Source organism: Colias croceus, chromosome 1 (genome assembly GCF_905220415.1).
Source record: "Colias croceus chromosome 1, ilColCroc2.1".
Taxonomy (NCBI): Eukaryota; Metazoa; Arthropoda; class Insecta; order Lepidoptera; family Pieridae; genus Colias; species Colias croceus.
Window position 1 is genome coordinate 614,715 of NC_059537.1, and position 13,495 is coordinate 628,209.

Below are 13,495 nucleotides of genomic sequence, written 5' to 3' on the forward strand. Positions count from 1 at the left end.
ATAGTATTGAACCTCCAAAAATTCCTCACCTGCAATAAATATGCCGTAAATCGGAACATTAATTTAGTTTAATGACAATGTCGACGATTTATGGCGGCTGATCTAACCTCTAACCTTTCAAAACCCGCTCGTAAAATCATTACATTTTGTTATGTTTATATTAATTTTCAGTATACGCAACCTTTTATAATGTATATCTCATTACCTATATATGTTAATTATTATTAATAGTCCTTGTGATAAAATCAATTGGGTTTATATCAATTCATTTTTATATTTTTTACATCTAAATGTCTATCAAAGCGAAAGCTTAATTTTATTATTGTTTTAAATTTGATTTATTTAGTGTGTTGATTATTAATTTAGCAATTCCATACAGGTAGATATTTAAAAAAATAATTACACACATAACTTAAAATTGCTTCCTTCAAATTACGCTGTTAAACAATTTAACATCACAACAAAATGTAGTTATTTCATTATTATTTGACTCAAGGAAATGCAAATAAACTAAACTATCTAAATTCCTTTTAAACTAAACAGGTAAACATCAAAACTATTCATTTTATTATGTTTTGAACACATACAAACTAAGAGAGGTGCTCACAATGTAACTTTTTACAACGAGTCCGGTAGTAAAAGGTTGCGGTATTAACACTTCAAACTTAAACAATAATAACCTACAGTTTAATATAACAGTTTGTGTTGAACATCAATAGTTTATTATTAAGCAGCTAAACTACTGAAACCTTCCTTCCTAATCTTAATATATATAAATCTCGTGTCACAATGTTTGTCCTCAATGGACTCCTAAACCACTATAATAAAATTCGCACACCATGTGCAGTCCAATCCAACTTGAGAGATAGGATAGTTTTTATGAAAAAAAAAACGTAAACATGTAGATACCACGGGCGAAGTCGGGGCGAACCGCTAGTAATTTTATAATTTTTAGTCAATTTCTATTTGCTTTTCAACTTGGAGTGTCTTTTATTGTTTTCAACTAGCTGACCGAGGAAAACTTTGAAATGCCTCGTGAATGCTCTTGATATTTTAATAGTTTTTCTGTTATTCAAGCATAACAAGTTAGCATTACAACTTCATCGTATAGAAAAATGAATAAAGAGATTATTTTACACTTGTCGATACTGAATTTAGACTTTAAAAAACAAATTTTCTCATTTCGAGGCCTTCAATTTTATTATTTTCAGAAATTCTTCTTGTCTCTATGTATTATAAAATAAAATTATGATACACCCGGTACATTGTGAAATCAGAATACACATAAAAGGAACTGTATTCATTATTATCACCCCAAAAAATTACCTTGAATTAATCCTAAACAAACATAGCAAAATAATCTAGACCAATATGAATCTTTGTAAATGATTAATACCACATTGTTACAACTAGTTAGGTTTCCTCTTAGCCAGGCGTATATTGAAACTTTACAGAAGTTCCGCCGCAATAGCCGGAGCAATTTAACTCAGAGTTCGCACTTACTACTAAATACAGATTTGAGTATTTACTTAGCAAATTGAAGCGTTTACTCAAATTATAACGTTATTTTCCTTGCAATTGTGTAATTTGATTGATAGCTTGAGCAATTATTTCGACCAATATCCGACGATGAGATAATTTAGCAGATCTTATACAAATAAATACAATTCTTATACTATATATTATTTGTTCTAACTTAGTAGGTATGTAAAAAAATATGTGCCTACAAATTATACCTGTATATTCCTGGTGTTTTTTGTTATTGAGTCAAATAAACTTTATTTAATTTTTATTATATTTAAGTTCAATTATGAACTGTATTTATTTGTGAATCTATTTAATTAATGATTAGGTAATTGATAAAACATGTACGGTATAAACCTCCGGCATCGCCCGCAGTTCCCATATATCGAAATATAGATACGCTCTACATCGAATAAATAAGAAAGAATAATCTATCTAATCGAAAGAAATATATATAAAAACAAAGTATATTAATAATATACCTACAATTAAAAGGTAATCAAATACCAGTAATTAATTTTAAAATAAATTATCACAAACGAACGCAAACCTTCATTACCTCAACTTTTTTCTCTTTAAACGTTTTTCCCTTTATTCAATTAAATTCTTAATCAACTTTAGCTACATAACATCTCCGAAGCCCACGAAGCGAAACGCAAACGAAATTATACAAAAGCGTTATGCGATTATCTGACATAAAGGCGAGAATCGCGTGCGTTGATGGGAGATTAGCGGCGATTATCTCGTAGTCTTCCCGAACGTATGTGTAGAGGAATGGACGAAAAATTCGGTGAAACTCTTAAAATATACGTTTTTTCTTTAATATTACAATATGTTCATTTCAGTTGTTTATAGATACAGGCGTTTTAATAACATGTTCATTTGAAACTAGGTTTCCGCCCGCGGCTTCACCCGTGCAGTCAATGAAAAACCCGCATAGTTCCCGTTCCCGTGAGATTTCCGTAATAAAACCTATGTGCTAGCCTAGTCCTTTCTCGGGTATCAAAATATCTATATACCAAATATCATGCAAATTGGTTCAGTAGTGTGATTGAGTAACAGACAGACAGAGTTACTTTCGCATTTATAATATTAGTATGGATAAATATATTAACATAATTATATTTGAAAAAAAGTCTGTGCATTCCACGAACAGGGCCAGCACTGTACACAGTCGCGTTTGAAGCGTGTTCAACAAAGCGTTGTTAATTTGCTAACAATGTACAAAGACGTGATAAGTGAATATAAACATTACTAATAACGGTCTATTTAAATTATTCAAATTCTTCGCATATATTACGTAGTTAAAATATAGACTCAACATGTTCACTGTGCCTTTTCTTTGTTCATGTTTTTTATTTGTTCTAAATTTTAAGCTTTTTGGTTTTTTCAAGTTTTCGCTCAGATGCACTTCACATAATCGCACGACGTCATTGCCCTTACAATTTTCGGAGTTATATTAAATTTCACCGCTTTCAGTTTTTTTTTTTTCACAATAAAATGTCCCTTATCTATATGTGCTTAGAAACATATGGGATATAAAGCATAATTCCAAAAATATGTTACTATTAATATACCTTCTGAAGATCTGAAATACAAACTAAACACATAGACGAGGGAAGATGGGGAGAAGCAAATGGTTTAAAATATCTTTAATATCTATACATATAATAAAATCGTAGGAAAGTCAAAACTGTACATTGAATATTTTTTTAAAAGAATACATAATCCATGATCTATAATCGATATAGAAGCCAAAAACATAGTTTTTAGAATTTTTGTCTGTTTGTCTGTTTGTCGGTTTGTCTGTTTGTCTGTTTGTCTGTATATTTGTCCGAGCTAATCTCGAAAAGTACCGCATAGATTGACTTCAAATTTTGCATGAATATTACTAACAGGTCGGGTGAGGCTTTTATATACACATTATCATGCTATCACCTCCGGGGGAGGAGCTGTGAACCTTTATTTTTCTAACGTATTCCGTGTATTACACAGCGTACAATCTAAAGACTCATGTTTAAATGTTGTTTTTGGGTAAGCCACGCTATTATCTAGCTTTACACTATAAAAACTACGTCATTTACGTAATTTTGGCAGAGAAACAGTTTAATGAATCTTAGTAGTATAAAGACAAATTTGAAACAGCGCCATCTATGAGACTTCATTAAAATCAAATCAATTTACATGTTTAACGCTTCTTGCAAATTTATAATTAAAAATTAAATAATATGATGTTGGTGGGGTTTTTAATTGTACTTATTTATTTAACTTTTTAACCCATGTCTTCCCAGAGTCCACTTCAGGTGCTTATATTTTACGTGAATATACTAAATAAAATTTTACAAGTGAGGGTAGATGTTTATTATTTGATGTCAAACAAGACACTATTAACAGTTAATTGTGATATTTTAAAAAATCTTTCTTGCGTTCCCAAAAAAGGTAAGTTGTAGCTTTTATATTTATTCTTTATTAATTAATTATCTAATTAGACTCATGTTTTTAATTAGAATTGAAGTTACGACAAAATAAGAAAATGATGAAATTTTATTTTTATGTATAACTTTTACAAGACTATATTAAACGCCCAAAGAAGGTCACTTTAGTTCTTGATAGAATTTTATTTGTTAGTAGCTTTTTAATAAAATTAGGTAAAGTAATCTTTTCATTTTTTTTATTTACAGATTCAATGTTCATAAAAATTAACGATTTGCATGAGGATGTAGTAGAAATAAGTATCCTGGCGCGTGGTCAATTGCTGACTAAAGTTAATTTCCAACGTATGGTACAATCATTGGAAGAATCTTGGGTAATTTTAGAGGATATTTTTCGGGAATGAGAAAAGGGGCAGCCAACCACGTATCAGCGTGCGTGCGTGAGAATCTACCTACGTTTTAGTACCAAAAAAAATGTTATTTTGAAACGTAAATATTGCACTCACAACTACTGTACAAGTATGATTTTTAATCGTGCTTTACTGTCATCTGATTGTTTTATTATCGTTATGGCTATCGCGGTACAGATCGTACTGGGATCAGAGTACATATTATTTATCAATTGGTGTGGTAATATACGTACCACACCAAGTAAAATATTTACAATCATACCAAATGGATTAACACGGTATGTACATAAGGCGGTCTTATCGCTTACTAGCGATCTCTTCCAGACTGCTCAAGGTAAGAGATAAAGAATTGTACTCATGATCCAGCAATTTTCAACCGAAAAAGAAGTTTTTCTGTAATTGGTAGTTGTTTCATTTATTTATTTTAAATACCTAATTTTACTTTTATATTTGCCCATTTGCATTACATTCAGCTTCCATAAAACTTATAAAAATTTTACGTTTATTTCTGTCTAATATAAATACTCTTTTGTAAGTATTACAATAACAAAAAACTTTAAACTGATATCGAAAGTACTTAACCTAATAATGGCCGTAATCATTTTTATTAAATAAATCGAGAAATATCAAAAAAAAAAAAATATCTTTAAACCCTCCCATACATTAAGTACATAATATGAAATATGAATATCCCATATACATTTAATATGAAAGATTTTAGCTTTCTTTTTCTTTTTTTGGTTGTCTGCTTTAATTACTTCGCAAATTTGAAGTGGCATTTTCCACGCTTTTTCTGGACATTTTCACGCATTTTCCGGATATTTTCCGGTCACTTTCCGGGCAATTCCTCACGCATTTTCCGGGGATTTTCCAGGCATTTTCCACGCCTTTTCCGGACCATTTCACGCATTTTCCGGATATTTTCCAGATATTTTCCAGGCATTTCCCAGGCATTTTCCTGACATTTCCCTGACATTTTCCGGAGATTATCCAGGCATTTCCCACGCTTTTCCGGACATTTTCACGCGTTTTCCAGATATTTTCCGGGAATTTTCTGGGTAATTCCCAGGAAATTCCCAGGACATTTTCACGCATTTTCCAGGGATTTTCCAGACATTTTCCGGGAATTTTCCAGGCATTTTCCACGCCTTTTCCGGACATTTTCACGCATTTTTTGAATATTTTCCGGGCATTTTCTAGGCATCTCTCAGGCATTTTCCGGGGATTTTCCGGGGATTTTCCAGGCATTTTCCACGCTTTTTCCGGATATTTTCCAGACGTTTCCCGGATATTTTCCGGGTATTTCCCGGACATTTTCACACATTTACCGGGGGATTTTCCAGATATTTTACAGGCATTTTCCGGATATCCCCGGAAAATGCCCCGGATTTCCGGAAAGTACGTAAGTTTTTTAGCTTAGATTAGTAATAAATTCTATTAACAATTCTATGCATTGTTTATGGTAGTACGTGTTTACTAAATAATTGTATGTAAAGTAGTAACTACTATGCAGTCAATATTCCACGCGGACGAAGTCGCGGGCACAGCTAGTATATTATAAATCTCGTGTCACAATGTTTGTCCTCAATGGACTCCTAAACCACTTAACCGATTATAATAAAATTCGCACACCATGTGCAGTTCGATCCAACTTGAGAGATAGGATAGGTTTTATCCCGGAAATCCCACGGGAAAGGGAACTATGCGGGGTTTTCTCTGAAAACGCGAGCGAAGCCGCGGGCGGAAAGCTAGTAGTTGTATAATAATTTATTATAAAGTGCCTTTGAAGAATTTATATGATTATATTATAAAGCTACGGTCAATTTTCGTCTTTAAGAATTTTATTTTATTACTTTGTGACGCAAATTAATTGAACAAATTAATAAATTGATTATTTCGTGCATGCTGAATTATCTTTAGTAAAAAAATCCCGATCTTTTAAAATTACAAGAACTGCTTTTCTAACTAAATACAGACACACTATATAAATAAATTCATTTATGTCTTCAGAAAGTTCTAGTTGGAACTTCTAAACGAACGAGAAATTCTTTTATTCATCACACATTATCTACAACCCGAAACTTTGAAACATCTGTTTATATCAAGTATTTTGTTTTCACAACAATCGCTCGTATTTATTGGGATTAAAGTTTATTTTACGACAACATTATGTTTACTAAAAGCAATTTTGTGCCGATGCTACGTACACGTACAAAAAGGACTTATCAAAAGAGCTTATAAAAATATTTAAATGGGACTTACGTAAGCTTAGGCGGGTCGATTTTCGATTTTATTGTTAACGGAATAGAATTGGAATTGAATGGGCGAATAAATTAATTTTAACTCGCTACGTTTCTAAGGTATGTATGGAATGCTAACTCTTTGTTATCAATACTAATAATAAAATTATTTTTTACCGTATAAAGATATTCATATGGACGATATTATTGGATCATGTTAAAATTAAAATAATAATTGGTTCATTTTATGGACTTAACCCATTGAGCCCCGAGCGACCCGATCGGTCCACGACACAATAGATTTTCTATTGTGTCTATGATTCCGGGGCCTGAGTTACATAAGAAATCATTTATCAGAGAAACAGTCGAATACATTATACAGTAGATAGTTTAAAAAATTATAATTTCATCTATCTCTCTATTGTCCAGAATAATATGAAGTAAAACAATTATATTCATAGTGTAACTCTTACTTAAAATTGGGAAACAAGGCCTGTCTTAAATTTAAAGCTCCTCGAATGTTCCACTCAAATGTTTAATAGAAGAAAATGATTTAAGTGCCCAATTTTCAAATTCCAGTGTTTTAGGGTATTAAATATTTGTATTCAAATTTAATAGATTTAAGAATCGTAAAATATGAATTTTAGTTTACTGTGTAGGTACCTACTGTGAATTATAATACTCGTAATTTTAAACACACCAACTTAAGGGATATTTGTTATTATTATTATTAGTCTTCATAAAAATTATACCATAAAAAGTCACTAAGTGTAATCACTAAAGGGAAATGGGACAAATGTAATGAAAACCAACAGGAAAAAGATCAGACAAGAACGTTATAGGTAATGTTAAGAAACATCTGATAATATTTTATTAGTTGTTGTCGTCGACAGAATTCAGGATTTCTTGATCATAACGCTTGTGTACTCAATTATTGTAAAACAAAATCTGTAAAAAAGTCAAACGCAAAGTGGCAAATATAATAAATATAAGGATAAAATTAAACATGCAAAAGCTTAATCTACCCGTGACCACGCTCGCCATAAAGTGTTCCACCAGTTAAATAATATAGTGCATAAATAACTTTAAAAACCGCTGAATTTTTTAAAGCGGACCATTACACCTACATGTACTTTTAAATAATCACACCTTTTTATAATTATATTGAAGAGATATTATATTACCTTAAATTACAGATCTGGATTAAATCTAATCGGTTCAAAATCAAAAAAATAACTGAATATGTAATTATTACTACCTTAGAATCTCTTTAGGTACCTACTTTAACATTTCCTATTATTCATCAGTTTAAATGTAATCTCCATATTACATCTATACTCACAAATCAAGACCAGAATACCCATTAAATCAGACCAAATCTGAAACCGTTGATGTGGAAATTTTCGTCTCTGAAATCTTGATTCGTGACAGTGAACCAAAAGTGCATGTCTTGATGCAAGGTTGGCGGCGCGCCAGAATAATATCTGATGTAGATATTGAATATCAGACCATGTGGAAGACAAGACTATATAGAGAGAGTACGGGGTACTAATATGTATAGGTACATTTTAAAAGTTGTAGGCATCTCTATCAAGAGTATTCTTGTCACAAACTACTGACTTAGCCTTTCTTATTATATGTTATTTTTGAAGTGAAAACTTCTTTAGCGGCGTTGGCCTGATCGAAAAAGCGTAAGACGGATTTTTTTTTTAACCCTTATATACCATGCGTAAGACGGATACCATTCCAAAATATCAAACATGCTGAACGTTAGTAATCAAGTTTTCACTTCTGCCGGCACTCCCGGAGTGCAACCCGTCTTTTTTGTATTTGTAAAGTATGCAGGTTAATGCAATGTATATACCTTATATATAGCTTATCCAATAGCTTAAAAAATATATAAAGTTCGTAAATCGCAAGAAAATGTTCCATCAAAATCTAACCGCTCTAAATCGGTATAAAACAAGGGCCTATCAATATAATCTATCAAAGTTAATGACTTGAAACTTGTGTATTTTGTTACGAAACTAGCAGGGGAAGTTACTTAACCCTTAGCAGGTATCGTGGGTCAAATTTGACCCAGAAGCGAACTTTTTCGGTTATAATTCTTTAAATATTTATGCAACGACTGTGCGCTTCTAAGTATTCTCAGTGCGTCGCTAGCTGCAGCGGGGGGTGGATGTGCAGAACTGTGACTATCTTAGGAGCGGAGGTAAGTAGCTTTCTGGGTCAAGTTCGACCCACGACACCAAATAAGTAACTTTTTTCACTGAGTGTAATTACTTACTTTTTTGGTTTTATTGTTTATTTGTACTACATTGGAGGGCTTTTTGAACGACAGACAAATCGAGGAGTCGATGAACGACTTAAGTGATGATTTGGAATTGAAAAATGAAAGAATACCAAATGTAAACCAACTTTGTGACGACGAAATCATCAGCGATCGAGACAATCCCTAATCTGTTAGTTGCTTAGAAGACAGTGTATTTGGAGTAAATTCTGACGACAGTGAAAACGAAGAGGAGATACGAGAATAATAGAAAATATACGAGGAACGAAAATACGAGAGATGAGAGTGAAGAAGATGAGGATGATAGTTGATGATAGAAGTCATTTTGGTTTTGGTTGTCATTTTTTTTATTTTATGCTGATTTCAGAAGCACTTTGTTTTTTTGTTATAATAAAGATATGAGAAGTGCCATAAATATATTTTAGTTAAAGTTTTTCTAACATTTCTATTTTTTTTTATGTTTTAAGTTCACATTAACCAAAAAGTGCCAACAAATAAGGTTATTTTACAAATGCGTGTAAAAGATGATATTTTTTTGTATTCTAAAATTAAATAAAGTTAATTTTATAAAAAAATATATTTTATTTCTTATCTAACCATATTTTATACAAATAATAAAAAAATCCACGTTCTACAACAGATTGTTTGGTATGGGTAGAATTTGACCCACGATACCGGTAGTGTTGCCAAAAAAGGCGATACCAGCTAAGGGTTAAATCGTCTTACATCGCTCCGTTGGCGTCCAATCAAATTAATTTGGCTATTTGATCTCAATCATTATCAATATTTGATATTAACCAATTTATTGTAAAGTTATTTGTCTTTAATTTCCTTGTTTATAATTATTGATAAATCGTAGATTTCCGTACCTTTTAACTATGTTTTAATAAATTAACAGTAATTAAAAAGCAGTGAATAATTGCTTAACAAAAACAAAATCATTTAAACGTCTACAATCTGATGATCTGCGCTAAATCTGAATTACCATCTTAATGGAAACTTCCCTTTTATAAATCGCGTCCTGGATCTTTAAATAATTACCTAGTACATTAAAGGTGTCTAGTTAAAATTCAAGGAATTCAAGGAAGGCCATTTTAGTTTCATAGCATTGGAATTCTTAATATTATCTGAGAGTTTTTTTAAAGAATAGAAAAATGCACATAAAACTTAAAGAGTCAAGGAAATTTGAAAAAATTCTTAAATATAATACCGTTCATTTGTTACAGCTTTGCACTTGCAGCACAAAAACTTTTCCCCCACAAAAAACCGGCAAGAATTACGATCGTATACTAAGCTTAGACCATCTTAGTTATCAATCACAAGACCTACGATAAAGTTAGTGTAATATTTCATCACGGGTCAAACACCCGCAAGTAGGCAGTGAGAATATTCCACGATACCCGCTTGACGCCATAAGCTGGCTATCAGGCTGTCACAAAACTCGACACAATTCTTAATTGGCTAATACCTTATTAGAGAGCCCCTCGCCTGTATGTTGTGTTTGTTTTGATAGTAAGCGCCCAAATATTTGGCCTGCTTTTTACTTTTTTTTTGTGGTAAAAATTGAACGATCCTGTTAGTTCTTCTGAAAATCTAGAAAGCTTGATATGCATGACATCTATCATCATCAACTTAAGCTTGTCCGCAAAGTTAACGTATTTAATAGCTGTTAACTTACCCTATCCCACTGGACAATACTATAAAGAGTAAAGAGCAAAGGATAATTACCTTTGAAAGATGCCATCTTGTCGTGGCCCCGTAGATCTCATCTATTGGAAACGTGCGGGCGGTCCGAGTTGAGCTTGAGTCGCGGTGGACTAGCGACCTTGATTACCTGCAAGTAAATAAGTCATCATAGTTTATGTATAAACCGTAGTTATATTCAATGTACAATGTGCTGTACACAAAAGAACAATAAAAGGTTTTCACTTGTTACATTCAAAGGCCAGGGTGGTAGTAAGAGAAAAATAAAACAAAGCCTCAACAATATAACAGAACAGGTACGAACTTTACAAGCAATAGAGCTTAAATTAAATAACAAAAGAGAACTCGAAAACAATACAAATGAAATCAAAGATAAGTTTGACTTGCGGTTTTTATTCTATCAAATGTTTCGTTTAACAAACAGTTTATATTCCGTTTTGTTAACATTTAAATGAGTTTCGTTTAAGTAGAAAAAGCTTACCGATTGGCATTTTATTCATGGAAATTTTAATTAGCTGCTTATGTTAATGTACCTATATTTTATGAAAATGTAATTTTATTATGAAAGTTATATATGTTATATCTCGCAAAAAACGGAATGCACTGGCCATCAACCCGCCCTTGGCTGGTTATATTGTGTACAATATTTTGATACAGTTACCTACGCATTCTGGTTATTACGTGTGATATTTGTTAGCCTACCGGCATCGAACATAGAACTTAAGTTTAGTAGTTGTAAATATAGCAAAATATTCAAGTTTATTTATTACTAGCTGTTCCCCGCGGTTTCACCCGCATTGCTCCGTTCCTGTTTGTCTTAGCGTGATGATACATAGCTTATAACCTTCCTCGATAAATGGGCTATCTAACACCGAAAGAATTTTTCAAATCGGACCAGTATTTTCTGCGATAAGCGCGTTCAAACAAACAAACAAACAAACAAACTCTTCAGCTTTATAATATTAGTATAGATATACAAATATAATATAATATTAAGTGTAACATAATACGTTACGTTACAATTCCCAAACTCACGTCGTCCTACTTTTTATACGGTCTTACAAATACATTAACATATCAAATGATATTAGGCACGACGGAGGCTTCACGTTCAAGGATATTACGAGTTTCATATCTTTAGGGAAATTGAATAACACATAGGTACCTAGGTAACCTATCAAGGACGCTATAAAATGTAAGAAAAGTATAAACAAACCGAAATATGATGAGATTTCAACGGAATCGAGGCATTCGTGTAAATGGGCCGACGTTTCATTTCCTCCCGTCCGTTTTGTGGCGAACTGATTTTTGTATAAATAATTTTGTTACGGCCCAATGATGTGAACAGTGAACACGTTTTGATTTAAAATATTCTTTTAAATGCCGCTTGCAAGAAAGTTTTGTAAAGTTTTTGCAAACCTGCGCGGTACATCTTTTCTTAATTATATCATTAATTATTTTCACGTAGCTTTTAGAGGTGACACAAATGTAACTACAGTATTCAACAGCGAAGTATGATATTGTGCGCAAAATTTGTATTATATTAGATTTGAAGCAATTTGAAAAATATATTTTTAAATTATTAATGTTTAAATACGAGAGAAATAAACTTTATCATAAAAGTTTATGTACACAGTACTTTATAAATACATTATTATTTTCATGGAATGTAATCTATTGATATTTTAAAGCTGATTCTGTTTAATCGAGCAGTTCCTGAGATGACCTCGCACACACAATGCACACGGTAATCTCGGGAACACGTTGTATTGAAAACTCTGCAGTCTGCATACTTGAATTGAGTTATTTCATTTGAAAAAATATTTTATGATGGATAATCAATCTATAAAGCTTTAGAATTTATATAACATCAGATTACAGCACAAAGTTTTATCGTCTACTGATAATTCTGGAGTCGTTTAAACGTTATCTTAAAAATAGATAAAAACCGGAGCTTTTATACAAGTCACCTTGCAAGACAATAATTGGCTATATCCGATACATTTACACTTTTCAATCAGGGTGTCATTGTAGATACGACGCTACTTTTACATTTTATCCGTAATATATTACAACGTAGTACGGTGCCTTTACATCAAGCAAGCGAATGCTCACTTTAACCTCACTATGTCAAATTCTTTTAGGTTAAGCAGGCGTAGAGCATTCTTTCGTTGTTCTTAGTGCGTTCGAAAAGATTATATGCAATGTTCTAATATTGAACAACACTGAATACGAGTTTTCATTTACACTAAAGATCAAGAAAGAATTTTCTAGCTCTAATTATAGCACTATGTTTGTTTGATGTATTATGCAACGATAAGTGTCACGGCGCGAAATTATATTAGTCTTTTATTCTTCGCTTATAATAATTTGCACTTACAAAGAAGCGTAGATGGAGTTCTAGTACAGAATTATGTAGTAGTCTTAAACTATACATTGATATATCTAGTTGCTCTCTAGTCTCTTTCGAGTTAACTGAGATAACTAATTTTAAATATTACCTACATTTTAACTGGCACAACAGCAACAAGGAAATGCATTGAACGTCCATACTTTTAATAGTATTTTCCAAAACCTAGCTATCTTTATTCAATTTAAAGGCATCAACGTCATGGCTTCATCAACATTGACATGCAGCTTTTATAGTATAAATAAATAAAATAAAACCCGAAACATGAAACATTGTACAATTTCCTGCATAATCAACGATAACATAATATTTCAAACTTAATACTGCTGTTGTGTTGAAAAATAATATTTATGTAATAACAAATTTAACTTCGTAACCAAAAATAAAAAGGAACTATCTATATTTTGCATTTCAAACTCAACAAACCAAGGATGATTACCTTCTGCCCAGTTGCCTGAAAGAAATCACTACTACTTGATAAGGCT

The 13,495-nt window shown here is 31.9% G+C and overlaps 1 protein-coding gene across 1 annotated transcript in view; it reads right to left on the reverse strand.

Annotated features, from left to right (window-relative positions):
- LOC123696421 (atrial natriuretic peptide-converting enzyme) overlaps nucleotides 1–13,495 on the reverse strand; it is a 111,813-nt gene that overhangs the window by 78,000 nt on the left and 20,318 nt on the right. The window contains exon 2 of the mRNA XM_045642582.1: nucleotides 10,625–10,730. Coding sequence (XP_045498538.1) covers nucleotides 10,625–10,640 — 16 coding nt within the window. The 5' untranslated portion in view covers nucleotides 10,641–10,730. The remainder of the gene's footprint in view (nucleotides 1–10,624; nucleotides 10,731–13,495) is intronic.